The sequence below is a fragment of the Plasmodium relictum genome, assembly GCF_900005765.1.
Source record: "Plasmodium relictum strain SGS1 genome assembly, chromosome: 5".
Lineage (NCBI taxonomy): Eukaryota > Apicomplexa > Aconoidasida > Haemosporida > Plasmodiidae > Plasmodium > Plasmodium relictum.
Window position 1 is genome coordinate 254,082 of NC_041683.1, and position 20,709 is coordinate 274,790.

At 18.9% G+C, this 20,709-nt stretch overlaps 7 protein-coding genes across 7 annotated transcripts; 3 read left to right on the forward strand and 4 right to left on the reverse strand.

Moving 5' to 3' along the window:
• Positions 1–12: 12 nt before the first annotated feature.
• TRAPPC2L (trafficking protein particle complex subunit 2-like protein, putative) lies at positions 13–880 on the reverse strand (the record flags this gene model as incomplete). Its single annotated transcript, XM_028675324.1, has 4 exons — positions 13–35; positions 120–213; positions 466–650; positions 751–880. 4 exons carry the CDS (start codon positions 878–880, stop codon positions 13–15), a joined length of 432 nt encoding a protein of 143 aa, XP_028531924.1.
• A 1,137-nt stretch (positions 881–2,017) lies between these two features.
• Positions 2,018–5,125, forward strand: ClpB1 (chaperone protein ClpB1, putative; the record flags this gene model as incomplete). The annotated part of the gene is made up of 1 exon (XM_028675325.1): positions 2,018–5,125. The coding sequence occupies one exon, from the start codon at positions 2,018–2,020 to the stop codon at positions 5,123–5,125; it is 3,108 nt and encodes a 1,035-aa protein (XP_028531925.1).
• Positions 5,126–6,714: 1,589 nt separating this feature from the next.
• On the reverse strand, positions 6,715–7,800 carry HSP20 (small heat shock protein HSP20, putative; the record flags this gene model as incomplete). The annotated part of the gene is made up of 3 exons (XM_028675326.1): positions 6,715–6,785; positions 6,982–7,354; positions 7,729–7,800. 3 exons carry the CDS (start codon positions 7,798–7,800, stop codon positions 6,715–6,717), a joined length of 516 nt encoding a protein of 171 aa, XP_028531926.1.
• Positions 7,801–9,927: 2,127 nt separating this feature from the next.
• PRELSG_0507600 (conserved Plasmodium protein, unknown function) lies at positions 9,928–10,966 on the reverse strand (the record flags this gene model as incomplete). The annotated part of the gene is made up of 3 exons (XM_028675327.1): positions 9,928–9,945; positions 10,166–10,329; positions 10,453–10,966. 3 exons carry the CDS (start codon positions 10,964–10,966, stop codon positions 9,928–9,930), a joined length of 696 nt encoding a protein of 231 aa, XP_028531927.1.
• Positions 10,967–12,606: 1,640 nt separating this feature from the next.
• Positions 12,607–16,898, forward strand: PRELSG_0507700 (conserved Plasmodium protein, unknown function; the record flags this gene model as incomplete). Its single annotated transcript, XM_028675328.1, has 10 exons — positions 12,607–12,726; positions 12,902–12,985; positions 13,146–13,350; positions 13,470–13,586; positions 13,662–13,693; positions 13,773–13,836; positions 13,922–13,968; positions 14,059–14,115; positions 14,230–14,254; positions 14,389–16,898. The coding sequence occupies 10 exons, from the start codon at positions 12,607–12,609 to the stop codon at positions 16,896–16,898; spliced, it is 3,261 nt and encodes a 1,086-aa protein (XP_028531928.1).
• Positions 16,899–18,334: 1,436 nt separating this feature from the next.
• Positions 18,335–18,964, forward strand: VPS2 (vacuolar protein sorting-associated protein 2, putative; the record flags this gene model as incomplete). The annotated part of the gene is made up of 1 exon (XM_028675329.1): positions 18,335–18,964. The coding sequence occupies one exon, from the start codon at positions 18,335–18,337 to the stop codon at positions 18,962–18,964; it is 630 nt and encodes a 209-aa protein (XP_028531929.1).
• A 587-nt stretch (positions 18,965–19,551) lies between these two features.
• Positions 19,552–20,380, reverse strand: PRELSG_0507900 (phosphopantothenoylcysteine decarboxylase, putative; the record flags this gene model as incomplete). The annotated part of the gene is made up of 4 exons (XM_028675330.1): positions 19,552–19,613; positions 19,696–19,738; positions 19,841–19,966; positions 20,063–20,380. The coding sequence occupies 4 exons, from the start codon at positions 20,378–20,380 to the stop codon at positions 19,552–19,554; spliced, it is 549 nt and encodes a 182-aa protein (XP_028531930.1).
• Positions 20,381–20,709: the final 329 nt, after the last annotated feature.

Here is a 20,709-nt window from a genome sequence, read left to right on the forward strand (position 1 = left end):
GCTTAAATTATACTAAGATGTTTCTATTAATTTTTCTGAAAAGAAAAAAAAAAAGACAGATCCATATAATATAAAAATAAAATTAATTTTTTTGTATTTAATAAAAATTTTTTAATTACTAATTTTTTTTAAAAATGAAGGAGTTTCTAAATGTTCCGTATAGAAAGGATTGCAAACTGCATCTGCATAAATTTTATGTAATCTTTTGAAAATCTAATAAAAAATAAGATTAAATAATTATATATATATATATTTTTTATTAAATATGTACTGTAATTATATGAAATATTATGTGAATTACAGTAATCATTCCATTAAAATAATTAAATAATAATTATTGAAATGGATAACGTTTTAATAAAGTAACCATGCCATAAATAAAATTAATTAAACATAATAAATATGTATATATATGTAAAAAAAGAAAATATATAATATTTTATTCATTATAAAAATAATATTTACGTCTTTAAGGATATCATCGGTGTACTTATTTTTATTATCATCAATAGTCAAAATAATCTTAAAATCAATAATTTTAATTACATAAGCATAATTTTTATACGAACTAAACAGAGAAAGATTTATACCAACATATCCAAGATATGGATCATATTTCTTTTCATTTCCTTTTTTTTCATTTGAATCAACTATACATTATAAAATTATATATATAAATCCCATGTTTTATTAAAAAAAAAAATGCATTCTTTAATCTTTTTTTTTTTCCATTAGTTTTTTTTTTTTTACTTAATTTTTTAATATTATTCAAAGTAGAATAAATAGCGAATCGAGATGTTATTTCTTCATTTTCCTCAGTAGAATAAAAAAATAATACTTCATCATTTTCTCCTAAATAGCATATACTTTTTATAGACATTTTTTAGAATACATTTAATCATATAAATAGTTCTACTTTATATTAAATTTATTTTATAGTAAATTATTAGAAAGAAAAGAGGAAAATATATTCTTTACGAAACTTTTATTATAAAGAATTACTGATTTTTCTTTTTCCCCCCTTTTAAGTTTTTTTCAATTCCTTAATATCTTTTATTCATCTGATTTGTACTTAAAAAAATGTTTTAAAAAATATATTTTTATCCTTTTATATTATATGATTAAATCTTTTTTTTTTTTTCTATTTTTTCTCTTTTTTTTGACTTTTTTTTTTATTACAATTAGTATATTTATATCAGTATTACATTATATTAAGAATACAAAAATGCTACTTTACTCAGATTATCTCAGATAAAAATAAAATATATATACTATGAAAAGCAAAAAATATAATGATATTTCATTATTTTATATACTATCACTATAATTTTATTAAAATTTTGTCAAGGAATAATTTCTTATATATACATAATTTGTAATATATCTTTTTTTAAATAATTTTTTTTTTTAATTATAGATACGATACTTTATTAGAACTTCTCTAAAAAAAAATTATATAAAAAAAAAATAGTAAAAAAATAAATAAAAGTAGAGATAATAAAAATATATATACTTATACATTTATACATTTATATATTTATATAAAATAAAAATGTAAATATTAAAGCAAATTTACTATAATTAAAATATAAAGAGAAAAACAATAAAAAAAAAAAAATATATAAAACAAAAAATAAAAATACTCAAAAGTAAATCTATAATTAAAATAATTTTCTTGAAAAATACTTTATAGATCTCAAATTCAATATGTTTTATATTTTTTATAGTTTTTCATTTAATTTTGATGTTTAAAAAAAATCATAGTAAAAAATACAGCAAAAGCGTATATTAATAAATAGAAATAGAAATATATGTGATAGATATATGTATTTTATGTATATCTTCTATTGGTCAAATATATATTTTTTTTATATATTATAGTAATTTATATATATATATATATATATATATATATATATATATTTATAGAAATTAATTTTTTTTTTTTAGTAGAATGAATTATTAAATAAAAAATATATATATATTGATTAAACGTTTCTCCTCCTTATAATAAAAGATGTATTTTAAAAATTTGAAAGCATTTCTTCTTTCCTTTTTTTTAATTGGTAGTATTTTCATATGGAAAAGTAGAGAAAGCAAGAGAATAATTTTTTTTACAAATAAGCAAATTATTTCATCTTCGAAAGGTAATTCTTCTAATTCTTTTAGTAAGAAAAATGCTTTTATTAGTCATCATCTAAAAAATGAGGAAAATTTTTTACAAGAAAAAAAAACAAATTATAAATCAAAAATAAAGGAAAATAAAAATGTAGCAAATAAAATATATATTACTAAGGGAAGATTGGATTATTCTTTTCATAAGGATTTTAATTATTATACAAAAAATAATAATAATAATAACATTAATAATAGTAGTATAAAAAAGAAAAATAACTTTATTCTTCGCATGAGTGATGAAGAATATACAATAAATTCGGACGATTACACTGAAAAAGCATGGGAAGCAATTAGCTCATTAAATAAAATTGGAGAGAAATATGATTCGGCATATGTAGAGGCAGAAATGCTATTATTGGCTCTTTTAAATGATGGTCCAGAAGGGTTAGCACAAAGAATATTAAAAGAAAGTGGAATAGATACTGATTTATTAATTCAAGAAATTGACGAATATTTAAAAAAACAACCAAAAATGCCAAGTGGATTTGGAGAACAAAAGATATTAGGAAGAACTTTGCAAAGCGTTTTAAGTACAAGTAAAAGATTAAAAAAAGAATTTAATGATGAATATATTTCGATTGAACACTTATTATTAAGTATTATATCAGAAGATTCTAAATTTACTAGACCATGGTTATTAAAATATAACGTAAATTATGAAAAAGTAAAAAAAGCTGTAGAAAAAATTAGAGGAAAGAAAAAAGTTACCTCCAAAACTCCTGAAATGACTTATCAAGCTTTAGAAAAGTATAGCAGGGATTTAACAGCATTAGCTAGAGCAGGAAAACTAGATCCAGTCATAGGAAGAGACAATGAAATAAGGAGAGCTATACAAATATTATCAAGAAGAACAAAAAATAACCCTATTCTATTAGGGGATCCTGGAGTAGGAAAAACAGCTATTGTAGAAGGGCTGGCTATAAAAATTGTACAAGGGGATGTGCCTGATTCTCTAAAAGGAAGAAAATTAGTTTCACTAGATTTATCCTCTTTAATTGCTGGAGCTAAGTATAGAGGAGATTTTGAAGAACGATTAAAATCTATATTAAAAGAAGTTCAGGATGCTGAAGGACAAGTAGTTATGTTTATTGATGAAATTCATACTGTAGTGGGAGCTGGAGCTGTTGCAGAAGGAGCTCTTGACGCAGGTAATATTTTAAAACCTATGTTAGCCAGAGGAGAATTAAGATGCATTGGTGCTACCACTGTTAGTGAGTACAGACAATTTATTGAAAAAGATAAAGCTTTAGAAAGAAGATTTCAACAAATTCTTGTCGAACAACCAAGTGTAGACGAAACTATTAGTATCTTAAGAGGATTAAAGGAAAGATATGAAGTACATCATGGAGTTCGAATTTTAGATTCTGCTCTTATACAAGCTGCAGTATTATCAGACCGTTACATCAGTTACAGATTTTTACCTGACAAAGCTATTGATCTTATAGATGAAGCTGCTTCAAATCTCAAAATTCAATTATCTAGTAAGCCTATACAATTAGAAAATATTGAAAAGCAACTCATACAATTAGAAATGGAAAAAATTTCCATATTAGGAGATAAACAAAAAAATTTGCTCAGTTATTCTGATAGTAATAGTAGCAATGAAAAAGTCATAGATTACACTAAAAGTCCAAATTTTTTAAAAAAGAGAATTAATGAAAAGGAAATTAACAGATTAAAAATGATAGACAGAATTATGAGTGAATTAAGGAAAGAACAAAAGCAAATATTAGACTCATGGTCTTCTGAAAAAAGTTATGTCGACAACATTAGAGCTATTAAAGAAAGAATTGATGTTGTCAAAATAGAAATTGAAAAAGCGGAAAGATATTTTGACTTAAATAGAGCAGCAGAATTGAGATTTGAAACTTTACCAGACTTAGAAAAACAATTAAAAAAGGCCGAAGAAGATTACCAGAATGACATACCAGAAAGAAATAGATTATTAAAAGATGAAGTTACGAGTGAAGATATAGTGAATATTGTAAGTATGTCAACGGGAATTAGACTAAATAAATTATTAAAATCAGAAAAAGAAAAAATCCTAAACTTAGAAAGTGAGTTACATAAGCAAATAATTGGTCAAGATGACGCTGTAAGAATTGTTGCGAAAGCAGTTCAAAGATCCAGGGTTGGTATGAATAATCCCAAAAGACCAATAGCATCTTTAATGTTTTTAGGTCCAACAGGAGTAGGAAAAACAGAATTATCTAAAGTTTTGGCTGACGTTTTATTTGATACACCTGAAGCAGTAATTCATTTTGATATGTCCGAATATATGGAAAAACACTCTATTAGTAAATTAATAGGAGCAGCTCCTGGATATGTAGGTTATGAACAAGGAGGATTATTAACTGATGCTGTTAGAAAAAAACCTTATTCCATTATTTTGTTTGATGAAATTGAAAAAGCACATCCTGATGTATACAATTTATTATTAAGAGTTATAGATGAAGGTAAATTATCTGATACAAAAGGAAATGTTGCTAACTTCAGAAATACTATTATTATTTTCACTTCTAATTTGGGAAGTCAGAGTATTTTAGAGTTAGCTAATGATCCAAATAAAAAACAAAAAATTAAAGAACAAGTTATGAAATCTGTTAGAGAAACATTCAGACCAGAATTTTATAACAGAATTGATGATCATGTTATTTTTGATAGTTTATCTAAAAAAGAATTAAAAGAAATTGCAAATATAGAAATTAAAAAAGTAGCTAATAGACTTTTTGATAAAAATTTTAAAATTACCATTGATGATGCTGTTTTCTCTTATATTGTAGATAAGGCTTATGATCCATCTTTTGGAGCTAGACCTTTGAAAAGAGTTATACAGTCAGAAATAGAAACTGAAATTGCTGTTCGTATTTTAAATGAAACTTTTGTAGAAAATGATACCATTCATGTATCTTTAAAAGATCAAAAACTTCATTTTTCAAAAACTTAACATATATGCATAAATAGTCACATATATAATGCACCTTTTTTAAATAAATACCATCATTAATATATGAAAATATAATATGATGATTATGCTTAATAAATATTATGGAATAAATGTGTAAAAAGTAACTACAAGAAATATTTAATGAAATATATTTTTAACAAATTTAAGGAATTAGTATAACAATACAATTATGAAAAATTAATTATCATTTAGAATCACATTTAATATTACCCCTTTTATTGAACTGTATAACTTGATTTTTGTAATTCTCCATAATTTTCCACATAATATTTTTTTAAATTAATTATTTTAAAATATATTTATGAAAAAAAAAATTATAATTTATTTAACTTCTAAAATATAATATAAAGATATATTTATTTATTTTTATTGTTATTTTATTTATCTATTAATATATGATTTTTAAAAAATATATATAACCTTAATCATTTTGATAAAGCATCATGCTTATGCTGAGACATAAGTGTATATTCTTAACTTTTAATACACGCTAATTTATTTTTTATATATTTTTATAATATTCATTTTTAGTGTCATATTTTTATTTATAATATTACATTTTTAATTTTAAATACTTTTTTTAAACCTTTTTTTTTTAAATTTATTTAATACTTTTTCTTATTTTTTTTAAAACCCAAAAATCTTATAAATTTTTTTATTTTAAATTTATAAAATAATTGGTAATTTGTAGATACATAATCTTAACTTTCCATAAGATTTATGAATGATATCTACTTATATTTGATTTCCCCTTTTTAAATAGATTCTTATTGCAAGTAATAATATATAAATATGTATATTCATATATAGAGAAAAAAAAAAACTTAAAACATGTAGAATAACTTTAGAATTTTTTTTTTTTTTAATAAAATAAGAAATTAATTATTTTTATTCAACTATAATAATATATAAAATGGAATTTTAAAGAAAAATAAAAATTACATATAAATAAATTAATATAAAAGAAAATAAAAAAGTTAATATTATTGTCTAACAATATATATAGAAATATTCTAATTGAAAACATATATTAATTTTATATAGAAGAGAGAAAAGAGAACTAAAACATTAATAACTAAACAAATGGCATATTGCAAATAAAAAAAAACTTTTTTTTAATATGAATATTATTATTTGAATATTTTCATTTAACATGTTTAATTTATCTCTTATTTCATTTGAGGTATCTAACCTGAAATTATAATAATAGAGTGGCATATAATCAAAACAATGAAAATTATTATAAAGCAAAAGATAAAATAAAATATATTATATAGAAATGTTTATTAAAAAAAAAGTATAAATCCAATTAAAATAAATTCATAATCAAAAGTCGCAAAAAAAAAAAAAAAAAAAAAAAAAAAAAAAGAGATGAAACAAAATAAAATAAAAATAATACAAAATAAAAAGGAAAAAAAATATATATACGAATTTGATTAATTAAACAAGAACGCAATTTTATCTGTTAAAATTAAAATTTTTTGAAAATATGCTTCTTTTCTTTTGTTTTATTTATAATAGTTCAATTCTTCATAGGAGTTATATTTTTGCTTTATATTTTTTCTAGTTCAGCCTTCAGTTATTTCAACTTTATGTACATCTGAGAATTGCTTACATTCCATTTTTATTTCCAAAATACCTATATAATAAAAAAAAAGAAAAATGTAAAATATTTTAGAATAAAAAATATAAAATAAAAAAACAAATCCATAATAGGTTCTATATTGTTATTTAAGTCATTAACTATTTTTTTATGTAAAATAAAAATATACAATTTTATATAATTTATTTAATATTTTAAATTTATGGATCATTGTATATTTTAATGTACTAACCATTTTTGTACATAGCTGTGGCTGTGTCATCAAGAATGTTATTGGGTAATTTGAAAATTCTTTTAAAATAACCTACTTCTCTTTCTCTTGCATGCAAAACTAAATTGTCTCCATATGTTTCAAACAATTCAGCTTGAGATCTAGGTCCCGAGACAGTTAATACTCCATCTCCTACTTCCACATCTATGTCATCAATTTTAAATCCTGGAATATCTAAAACTAAAATAGCTTGACATTTATCTGAATCAAACATTATATCAACTTTAGGCCTAAAAGTTATTTGCTTCTTTAAATCTTTATCAGGTTCTATTTCTATTACAGTGTTAGGATTAACTAAAGCATTTTTATTTTTAGGTACAGATGGCTTTTCTTTCTAAAAAAAAATGAATAAAAAAATACATAAAAATCACTAAATATAAACTTATTATAAAAAAAAAACTCCAGTAAAATTTTAAGTGAAATAATAATTTTATATAAGACAGTGCCACAAAATTTTAAGTATTTCTATGAGATATATTTACTTAAATAAAATATGTGTATGAAATAAGAATAAAAAAAAAGATAAATAATGGTAGTTGTAAATAATGAATCTCATGTTTGTATAAACTGAAATTCATAGTTCATTTAATTATAGATAATATTAATATAAAACAGAACTTGCATTGATAAATTATGTACAAAAAAGATTATTCATAAAAATAGAGTATATCATCAAACAATATTAAGAAAAAAAATATAATTCCTTACAATATCCATTTTATAATCCTGATCTAGTTTTATTTCTCCATTATCACCAGAACAAGAACATAAACAACTCATTGTTACAAATAAAAATAGTTTCAAAGAAAGTTGTAATTAAAAAAAAAAAAAGAAAAAAGGCACAAATAAAGACTTGAATGAAAGGGATTTAAGTATTATCACCCTTACTTTATTTTATTTAATTTTTATGACAGAAAATATTAAATTTTTTTATATAGTTCAAAAATAAAAAAAAAACAAAATTTTCGATAAAAATTATGTAACATATCAATTTACAATTATATTTATATTAAAAACTTTTAAATGATAAAAACAAACTAAAAAACATAAAATTAGGTTAACTTTTTTTTTAATAAATTTATATTCTGGAAAAAAGGAATAAAAAAAATAAAAATTATTAAGATAGAAATATATAAAATAACACAATGAATAAAAACAAATCTTTTTAAAGTCTTTTCTATTTTAATAAAGAATTAAGAAAAAAAAAAAAAAATCTCATGCACCAACATTAATATGCACTATTTTTATAAAACTCAAATATTTTTTTATTTCCTTTATACTGTGTCCATTTTTTTTATTTATAAATTCTAAGAATTAAGAGTAAATTATATAAGACTAAGAAAAATTTTATATGGATAAAAAAATAGGAAACAGTATTTTAAAAGAAAACACCAATTTTAAGTCTGCAAAGCTTTTAAATATTCTACATATACATAACTAATTTTTTTTTTTAAGAAAAAAAAAAAAAGCTAATTTAAATAAATAATAGGATTAAAAAAGTAAAAGAACTTCGATAGAAAGAAAAAGAACAATAGGACCTTTGTTTTTTTTTTTTTTTTTAAAATAAAAATCGTGTGTAAAAAAAAAAAAAAGTAGAAATATTATATGAACTCAGTTTATTACTTGTTCATATATATATTTTCCATTATATGTAAATATATGACTTATTTTAATAAGTTACATTATTTTTACATAAATGACACACATTTACATAATATTTTCAGTTTTAAAATGTGATTTCATTTAATATAGTAATTAAGAATATAAAATTCCTTAACATGGAATAATTTTTTCTTTTTCATCCCCTTTTTTTTTTTTTTCTATTTATATCTGAGAATTATGCTAAAGAAAAAAACAGGACTCATAAACTTATCATTTTTTTTTTTTAATGAAACAAATCTAAGGCCTAAAACAAACAGCTGCGTTAAATAATGAATTGATGAACAAAAAAAAAAAAATTATAAATATAAGATTATGTCTATTAATTTACATTATTTCAGCACAATAACTATTTTTTTTTAAAAATTCATGTTTTTTTTCTATTTAATACTTGAATAAAAATTGTTGTTACACATAATATTTTACACACTCTATTTTTTAATAATAAAATATTGCTCTTTTATTTTTCGCATAAGAAATAAAATAACATTGCATAATTTTATTTTTTGACTATAGAATTTTTTTTTATATATATATGATAATATTACTTTAAAAAAATTAAGAGACAGCAAAAAAAAAAAAATTTAATCAGATAAAAGTAATAGTTTCTTTTTCCTTTCTACAAAATTAATTTATGCTGTATTCTTTAAATGTTATTAATATACGAATTTATGTTTAACAATATGTTCCTTATTTCATTTGGAATTTTTTTGTTCATTTTACTGAAAAAAAAAATTTTTAAACCCATTTACTTTCATATATACAATTACTTTTTTTGCATATCTTTCAATATGTAACATTTCTTAGTAAATATTTTATTAATATAATAATAGTCAATTTCGTAAACAAAATTATGGATGTTTTATTAGTTCATATATGTTGTATAACCATTAAAAAAAAAAATAAAATAAAGTATAAATATAATTAAAAAAGGAAAAATAAAAAGAAAAAAAAAAAATTGATAAACAGATGGTAAAAATATATTAAAATAAAAGTAAAATTCCATAAATGTAAAATAAGAATATCTAAAAATATTAAAGGAATAAAAGCTATTTGTTTATAATTAGAAATTTATCTAAATCATTGAAAAAATGTTCATCTTAGTTTTGTTTTTATGCAGAAGTATATATAATTCTAAACAAAAATTTACATTAGGATGGTAAAAATTTATTTTATAAAACACTTATTAAATGTATAAATATAAAAAAATATATTTTGTTTCCTCATTTTTTTATTAAAAAGATAACTTTACTTTTTTCCTAACCACTAAAAAAAAAAAAAATAAATAAAATAAGTATTGGTGTAATAATTTATCAAATTTTTAAATAAAACTTGTAGAAAAATAATATTAAATAAATAATAAACTTCTATATATTTATAATTGTAATATTTTTCCTTTAAATATATGTAAAAGAAATTAAAAATAAAATAAAATAAGATAAAATAAAATAAAAATATATAGGTCTTATCAAGTTTTTGTGCATACTGCAAGAAAGTCCTCAAAATCTATTGATCCATCCTTATTCATATCCATTGATTTAAATAATTTAATGGAATCGGTTTCTGTTACACATGTAAATTCCTTATCTTTTATCATTTGCATCAACTTTGACAAGGGAATTACTTTTTTATTATTTTCCTTTTCAGTAACTAAATGCAAAAATTAAAAAAAAAAATGTTGTATCAATATTTATATATATTTAATTAAATTTTCAAATTTTATTTATTTATTTTTTATATTAATGTAATAAATATATAAATTATTTCTCTTACTGGCATACTTTTGAAATTCCAATTCAATATCAATTTTACTAAAACCTTGAAAAAAATTCTTAAAATATTGTGTGTCAATGTCAATAACTGCTTGTATATATTCTCCAAAATCAATTAAATTATTTTTATCCATATCATAATTTTGAAACAAATTATACTTTTCTAAACTCCAATCACTTTTTTGTAAATCAGCATGAGAAATATAATTATCCTTATCTCTATCCATTTTATTAAAAGAATCTCTCCATATCATTAAATCTTTATCATCATAATCAGCTAAAATTTTAAACTGTTCTCTCCATTCATTAATTTTTGAATCATGAATTTTCTTTTTAGTACTTTCTGCCCAATAGCGTGTTATGTATTTCTTATTCATATAAAAAAGTTTATTCACATTATTACTATTGTCAGTACAGAAACTGCTTAAGTGAGTATTCCACAAATAGTAGTTAACACTATTACCTACTTTCCTTTTAAAGGTACTTAAACTAACTTTCGGTAAATATCTTTGCATATTTGAACAAAGAAATATTAAAGAAATGAAAAAAAGAAAAAAAAATACCAAAAACCAAAACAAAAATTATAAAAATTACAAAAAAAATTAAAATATATTTAAAATGAAAAAAAAATATATAATGCCTCTTGACCTATTTTTTCATTAATTATTCATTTATTATGCTTTATTTTTTTTTTTTTTTTTTATTTATTGCTTTCTTAGTTTTAGAATTTTTTAATTATTTATATCTTATTACTTTGTACTTTTTATTATTTTATTTCTTTTCTTTTTTTTTCTTTTTTTTTTTTTTTTTTTTTTTTTTTTTTTTTTTTTTTTTTTTTTTTTTTATTTTTTTTTTTTTTTTTTGTATGTATAAAATTTATACATAAATAATCTTCACAATGTTCAAGAATTAAAAAAAAAAGAGGGAATATTACAGCTTTTTTCTACTAGAAGATATTTAAAAATTAACATATAATTTAAATGATTAAAAAAAATAAATGTATTCTATAAGTTTAGAATATAAAATAATGATTTTATCCTTTTGAAATGCTGAAAACTGAGATTAAAAAAAAAAAATATATAATTTATTTTTTACATAATAAACAAGTAAAAAGAACATAAAATTTAAAAATTAACACAAATATATTCTTAAAGTCTGATTTCTAGCTTATTTTTTTTAAGAATTATTATTTATTCATATTTTGAAAAGAAAAAGTTATTCACCAAAGGCATAAACAACGGTTTGCTAATATTTATAGAATTGTATTTAAAAATTTATATAAATAATTATCTCCTTATAATTTTCTTTAATAATTTTATTAGAATTCCAAAAATATTAAAAGGAACAATAAAAATAATATAAATATACTTTTTTTCTCCTAAAGAATTTTTTTCACTATTACATTAAGACAAACGTATGAGAATTTTTAAAAATATACGATTCCATGATATTTTCTTTTTGTAAAATTTAAAAACATTTTTTTTTTTTTATAAATTTATATTTATATACAAGGTTGTTAAATTTTAATATACATAAATATTAAAGATAATACTTCTACTACATCTAAAATAACATCATCTTCCTGCTTCAATAACATCATTTAAAAATGACTAAAACTAATGAATATGAAATACCTCTGCTTGAAGTGCATATAAAATAATTTTTTTTTTTTATTTTTTTTTTACACACATTTTTTATATATTTTCAGAAATAGTAGAGACTTCTTAATATTTTTTTTTTTTTTTTTTTTTTTGTATATCTTATATCTATATGAAATTATTAAGAATATAAAGTAATGAAATTAAAAAAATAAGTATTCCTTTTTAATATTTATATGTAATATTATTTAATTTTTACATTTTCTAAATAAGTCTAACTTCTAATAATATAATATACTAAAAAAAAAAAAAATAATATGAAATATAGTATAAAAAGAGTTAATTAGAAGAAAAAAAATTATGTAATTTTTATTTTTTATTTTTTTTTTTTTGAAAAGATACATAAATGTGAATATGAATAATAAATGTTTAGGATATAGGAAATGATTTTTATAAGAACAAAATATATAAAGCTATTTATTATTATTTTAATTAATATTAGAAAAAATTAAATAACATATAATACAACATAATTATTTTAAATAAAATAGTTCTACATGAGTGCGCTGAACAATTATTTCGCCGTTTTTTTTTTATTACTAAATATTTCCTTAATAACAGCTGAAAGTTTTAAGTCGATTAACAAAGATAACTCTTATACTTTATATTTTAAGAATGTCAATAAAAGATAAAATGAAAAAAATAAAAATAAAATATAAATAAAATAGAATGATATAAATAAAAAAATATAGTAGAATAAAATAAGAATATAATAAAATAAAACAAAAAATAAATAAATCAATAAAATAAATAAAATATTTTATTTATTTATGCATATTTTAAATATAATAGAAACAAAGATATGTAGTTTATAGAACAGAAGGATCTCCATATAAAAATTTTTTTTTATATGTTGAAGAAATTTATCAAGCAACTGTTATTTATCCTATTAAATATCTTTTTGTTAATAATCAATAACTAAAAAAAAAAAATTTGCTTTTTAATGAATATTATTTTAGAATTTATACTTCCATTAAAATAAAAATTAAGTGCAAGAATAGAAAATATTATATATTTTTTTTCTTTTTTTCAAAAGGAAATACCTTTGAAATATTACGAACGCTTAATATCATATAAAAAAAAAAAAGTAAATAAAAAAAACCTAAAAGAATTTTGTGAAGAAAAGAAAAAAATTTATGAAAATAAAGATAATCAACAAAGTTGTTTCTGTTGTTATCGCCATCAATCTCTTACTTTCCCATTATTTTCGTATCTAAAATACAAAAAAGAAAAATTTTATTGTAATAAAAAAGGTATCTACAGATTTAATTTTCCTTTTTCTTATTTTTACTAAAACGTTTTTCATATAATAATTAATAATTTTTATAAATAAAATTTTTTTTTTTTTTTTTTTATGTAGATCAAGATGTTGTTCTAGAATTATCTTGCTTAAAAAAAAGTGGAAAAAAATATTATGGATTTTTCATTCAACAAAATTCGAACTTTTTTATGTTAAATGTCACTTTACAACAATTCGGTATCTTGTTTTTATCTTCTCAATGAAATAAGACAAATTCATAAATATACTTTTCTCTTTCTTTTTTTTACTTAGACTTAAATGACGAATACTTTATAAATATAAACGTAAAAATTCCAAAAATTCTTTAAATTAAAAGAAATACATTTTTTTTAATAGTTCAATTTTTTTTTTTTTTTATAATAGGATAAATCAGCATTAGAAAGAAAGACTTATTTGTTAGATCCTTCTAACTTTGAAGTTGACGATGGTTTGAAATTAACAAAAAAAAAGATAATTTAAAAAAAAAAATTTCATTAAAAAACATTTTAATAATCTAAAATATTATTTTTTAGAAGTATTTAATGTAAAGTTAAAGTTTAATGTTGAAAAAACATACAAAGTAAATAAAATAAAATAAAATAACTTGTATATAATAATTCCTGTGTTTTAAATATAAGAAAAAATATTTATATATATATTTATATATTAGAACGATTATATTGAAGGAAACTATCTTTTTATGGATATAGATACATTTAGAGAAAAAGTAAAAAATAAACTAAAATTAAAAAATTAATATACTTTTACTCATAATATCACATTAATATATCATTTTCTTTTATAACTATGTTATTTTTTTTTTTATTTTTATATATCTCAGATAACATTAAAAGATTCTTTTATAGGTATTACTTTTTATATTTTATAAAAAGGATAAATGATATAATATTGCAATTTTATTTAGAAATAATAAAATTTTTTAACTTTTTTAATATATGGTTATTTTCTTCTTTTTTTTTTTTTTCTCTCTCACATTAAGACAATACTATTTTAGAGAATTCTGTTGTTGTTAATTCTGATGAAGTTGATGAAAAAGGGGAAGAATGCAATAAATTAACTCCATATCCATTTATATGGAAACAAAAAAAAGGATTTTGTTCACATAAAAGAAATTATTGTTTCAAAAAACAACTAAATTATTTTTTAAATTTAGAAAAAAAAATAGATCCTAAAAAATTGTTATTGTACAATTATTCCTTTTTTATGATAAAAAAATCACGTTTGAATAAATATAATAGTGGAAACAGTTTACAGAATAATACACATATAACTAATAACATAGAAAGAAAACGAGAAAATGAAGAAGAAATTGAAAATGAAAATGAAAAAAAAAAAGAAGAGAACCATTTAGAAGGTGAAAATGAAAATGAAGAAAATAATGAAAAGAAGAATATAGAAGAAAACACAAAAAAAAACATAAAAAATGAAGAAGAAAATGAAGACAAAGAACTAGATAAGAAAAAGAAAGAATTAGTGGATTTTGAAAATAAGAAAAAATTTAAAAGTAAGGTAAATAAAACAAAAGATTTTGTAGAATATCTAGAGGATAATTATTATCTTGGTATAGAAAAACAAACTCATAATTTTATTGACATAAAATCACATAATAATGAAAAATTAAATATACTTTTTGAAGAAAATAATGAAGGAGAATCTGTTTCATTTGTTCATAGTTTAAGTAATTGTTATGATTTTAATAATGAATTGGATAAATTTTGTACTATATATATAAGTATATGGAATAAAGAAGATGTAGATAAAGAATTAAGTATATTCATTAACTGCGAAAAACAAATTGTTAAAGATCCTTCACAATTAAAAAAAACAATATTTTTATGTAAAAAATGCGAAAATACAACAACTATAAAATTTGAGCCTATTGCTGATCTTCTAATAACTCCTTGTAATGTTTTAATTACAAAAAAAACAGAGGAAGAAGAAATAGAAAAAAAAAAAAGATTAAGTAAAAACAGCAATAAAGAAGAATACTTTCTTTTTAATATAGATGCAAATCAAATTAAGAAAGAAGAAAATAGAAATATTATTAAAAATATTCCTCTTAAATATGATGTACCTTATGAAATTTTAGAAAATCATTTAAAAAAATTAGATTTTCTTGAGGATGTAGAAGATATCTTTCTGACTTATAAAAAAAAAATTATTTATTTCATGACAAAATCTGAAAATATTATAAAAATTATTATATTTCTATTTTTCCTTTTAGCTTTCTTTATATTTATAATTCCTAGTATTCCTATTTGTAAAAGTGTTATAATCAAATTAAAATGGTATCATAATTTGAAAACATTTAGAATGTTAATATTTTGGAAAATACAAGATTTGGTAAGAGGGATAAAAAGAATCCCACGTAAAATATGGAGATTTATAAAAAGAATATCAAAAAAAATAAAAAGATCATTTTCCAAAATATTTTTAAAATTTAGAAAAGATCAAGAACTAATTGATCAAAACTACAAAGACAACTTAGAAAGAAAAAGAAGAAATGAAGAGAAAAAAAAAATTATGAAAATGAAATATGAAAAAAAAAAAAAAGAAAAAGAAGAATTAAAAAAAAAAAGATATAAAAAATTATTAGAAAATGAAAAAAAATTCAAAATAGATATGGAAAAGGAGGAAAATAAAAAAAGAAAAAAGCAAGAAAAAAAAAGAGAGGAACAAAAAAGAAAAGAACAACAACAAAAAAAAGAGGGACTAAAAGAGAAAGAACATAAAAGAAAAAGAGAAAAATATATTAAAAAAGAATCAAAAAAAGATAGTATTTATTCTTCTCATGACAATTATGAAGATTTAGAAAAAAATTATACTTCATCAAATTATTCAAAAAATCATAACTCAAAAAAAGAAGATAGGAAATATCGAAATGATAGTAAAAATAAAGACACACAAATAAATAAAAATAAAAATAAAAATGAATTAAATGATTCATATAATAGAGAATCATATAGAAAAGAGAAATATTACCATGAAAATGGATATTCTGATTATGCTAGGAGAACTAACGAGGAAAATTCATATTATCATAAAAATAAAATGGATAAAAGAAGAAGTATGTCATGTGGAGAAGAAAGATACACAAATTATAATTTGAATGAAACATATAATTGTAATAATTCTACTTACAACAAAAATTTATCTAATTATAGAAGAAACAATCATCATAATACTTTGAATAACAATGAAAATGATATGATGAATATGCAGCAATTATTGCAACAACCTTCATATATACAAACTCAAAATATTCAACCTCAAATGATGACACAACATAACTTGATGCAACCTCAAATAATCCAACCCTCAATTATGCAACCCCAAATTATACAACCCCAAATTATGCAACCCCAAATTATACAACCCCAAATTGTATCGCAACCTACCTTAATACAACCATTTGTCCAATCCTCAGCTGTTCAGCAACCATACTATCAAAATCAATCTTATATTAATACCAACCAAAGATATTATTAAAATTGCAAATACTTTAAAAAGCACATATATATATATATATAAAATATATTTTTATATATACTCATTAAAGTATCCTGTTGTTATATCTTTTTTTATTATATTTTGAATTCATTAATAAATAAAAGTCCTTAAATATTTTTTAAAAAGTTTAACTATATATAATTTTTCTTTTTTTATTTGTATTTGTAACACCCTTAATGGTAATAATATAAAGTTTCAATTTTTACAATTTTTCTAATTATTTTTTCTTTTTTCTTTTTTTCAACATATTTGATAAAATAAAATCTCAAAGTTTCTCTATGAATTTTGTGCTAAGAAAAAAATAAAGTATATGAAAATAAGAGACATTCATTAAAAAAAAAAAAAGAAATTTGGTTTACACTTTTTTAATTTTTATTATAAGCATACAATATATATTTTGTGTAAACTTTATTAACAAAAAAGAAAAATTTGCTAAAAAAAAAATTATTAAAAAAAAAATAATTAGAACTCATTTATATAAAAAAAAAATACACAGTAAAACTGTAACTAAAAAATTCATGAATTAGAATAATTAAAAATATATTAGAATTTAATTCTTTTATAAATATAACATTCGAAGCATATAAAAATGTAAATATCTCCACAATCATATAAATTAATAAATTTTTTAAAAAAATAACCAATTTATCCTAAATAAAAAAAAAATTTTAAATATAGTAAAGTAACGATAATATTAAAAAATTGCTATTTTCAAAAATTCATAAAAATTAAAAAAAACAAATATATTTCTTTTTTAATTTAATATTATTATATCAAAGTTCTTATGGTATTTCTCAAATGCTTTTAAAAAAAGATGAAATGAATGTCTAGCATCAATTATATTACAATAAAAAAAAACTTTTAATATACAGTTTTTAATTTTAAAATTAATAATAGAAATATATATGGTTAAATTTTATAAAGAATTAATAAAATACTTTTTTTTATTTAAAAAACTTTTCATTTCACTATTGAACATTAAAAAAGTTTAATCAGGTAATTGATACATTGATATAGATACAAATAAAATAGAGATTAGCATTGAGCAAAAGTTAAAGCTAATAAATATATCATAGAAAAAATAAAGATAAATATATCATAAACAAAAAAAAAAAAGGAAAAAAAAAGATTAAAATAAAATAAAACAAATTAGAATAAATTATTATAAAATCATTAAAAAAATAAAAAAAAAACAAGAACAAGAAAAATATTTTGTAAATATATGTAAAGAAGAAATATTTATCATGAGAAAAGTGTGTAAACAAGTTTTTGTATATTATGAATTTTTTATATTAAATTATTATTAAAAAAAAGAAAAAAAAAAAATATATTAAAGTTTTCCAAGAGCGGGAATATTACAAAAAAAAAAAAAAAAAATTGAAATATTTTATAAAATATTATAAATTATATTTAATATGGGAATATTTTCATCTAAAAATTTAGAAGAATGCCTACGGGAAGAAAAAAGAAACTTGAACAGATCTATAAGGGAATTAGAAAGAGAAATATTTAAATTAGAAAATGAAAAAAAACAAATTGAAAAAAATATTAAAATATATGCTAAAAAAAATGATATTACTTTAGTTCGTACATTAGCAAAAGATTTAGTTAAAATCAAACAAACTGTTTCAAAATATAGTAAAATTAAATCTCATTTATTCTCAATGAAAATAAAATTACAAAGTGTAAAATCTTCTGAACAATTAAGTAAAAGTGTAAAAGATATAAACAAATTAATTAAAAGAGTTAATAGTTATCTTAAATTGAAGGATATTAATACATCTATAAATGAATTTCAAAAACAAAATAATGAAGTATCACTAAAAGAAGACATGCTTGATGATTTATTTGATACATTAAATTATGATATTGATATGATAGAAGAAGAAGATGAAATTGTTGCGAAAGTTTTAGATGAATTAGGAATACAAATAAATTCTAAGTTAGTGGAAATTCCAGCGGTTAATACAGTTCAAAATGAAAAAAATGAAGATATAAATATTTCCAATTTAGAAGAAAGAATTAATAATTTAAAAAAAACATAATTTGATAAAAATAAAAATTTACATATGAATATATATATGTGTGTATATATATATATATTTATTTTAATTCTATTATTAAAATTTTAAAAAGTTAATTTGAACCAATAATATATATGGATATATTTAGTAATTAAAAATATAAAAATATTTGAATTAATCTTTTTATTTTACCAATTTTTTTCGTTAATTTTTTTAATGAAAATATAAATCTTTCTAGTTTATAATTTTTCTTTCTCTCCTTTTTTTTCAGTAAAAATATTTTTGTTCCATTGATATCCATTATAATTTTTAATTTTTCACTATAATACAATCTATATATATATATATATAAAATAAGTATAAAAAGAAAGTATAAGAAAATTAAAATATACTTTTTTATATCATAATTTCATATGTCCAAAAAATTAACAATTTTAGTATATTTTTTATAATAAAAAATATAGCTGAGATTTAACTATAAAAAATTTATTTTATCAAATGTTATTATTTATAAATTTTCTCAATTTTATAAAAAATATATATTAATAACTTTCATATTATAATTTTTTATTTTTTTTTACTTAAACATTTTTCTCTTAAATGTTCTACTATTGTAAATACTTCATTATTTCAGATATGACATTTTCTACATTAGGTAAAGCTCCAACACCTTCAAAAATAACATATTATAAAATTTTAAGAACATTTTAATATATTTTAAAAATTGTAAATTATAGAGAATAATATTTTACCATATTCACCACAAGCCAATACTTTTTCTATTGGATCAATTACCTTAAAATATAATATAAAATTATTTGTAAAATAATAATTATTATAAAAAAAAAATTTTCTCTCCTAATGAAATTTTTCATTTTTTTTTTTTTAGATTATTACTTTTATTCCCCATGAAGAAATTATGTCAATTTGTTTTTTTGTAATCGGATGATTATACATATATGTATTCATGCATGGAAAAACCAAAAAAGTTTTTTTAAAATCCCAACATCGGCAAATACAAGTCTTCAAAAAAAAAATATATAAATACATATATTTATGAATATCTTGTGTTATAATTGGAATATTTCTTTTTTATTATTTAGATTATGTTATATTAACTAAAAGATTTGAACAAATCCCATTAGATATACTAGCTAAAGTGTTAGCATCCAAAGGACATATTATAAAAATATCTGCCCATTTTCTTAATTCTATATGTAAAATAGTATCTCCCCTTTTTTGCCACAACCATTCGTCTTCATCTAAGAAAATTTTTTCTTTAAAAGATTTCAAAAATTTTTCATAAGCAATATTAGTTGCGACGTATTTTATCTCGACAGAAATATTATTTATTTTACAATGTTCTTGGAGTTTTTCGATTATTTCAGAAATCTTAATTGCAGCAATACTTCCACTAATGCCAATTAATATTTTCATAATTTTAATCTTTGTAAAAAAAAAAAAAATATATTATATATATATAAATTTAATAAATAATTTCAATCATTACTAATTATATATTTTCTGAATAAAAATTAAAAATATATAATCCTCAACAACCGGAATTTTTTTATCTAAAAAAATTTATTGTAACACTAGTAATTTAAAAAAAAAAAAAAAATTATACAAATTAATACTTTATTTGTTATTTTTTCTTTTTATTACTATCAATATATTTAAATAAAATTCTTATTAATTTAAAATATTTTTTCCTTTATTTATTACTCTTTTTTTTTTAATTTTCGTCATTTTAAATCACTTCAATG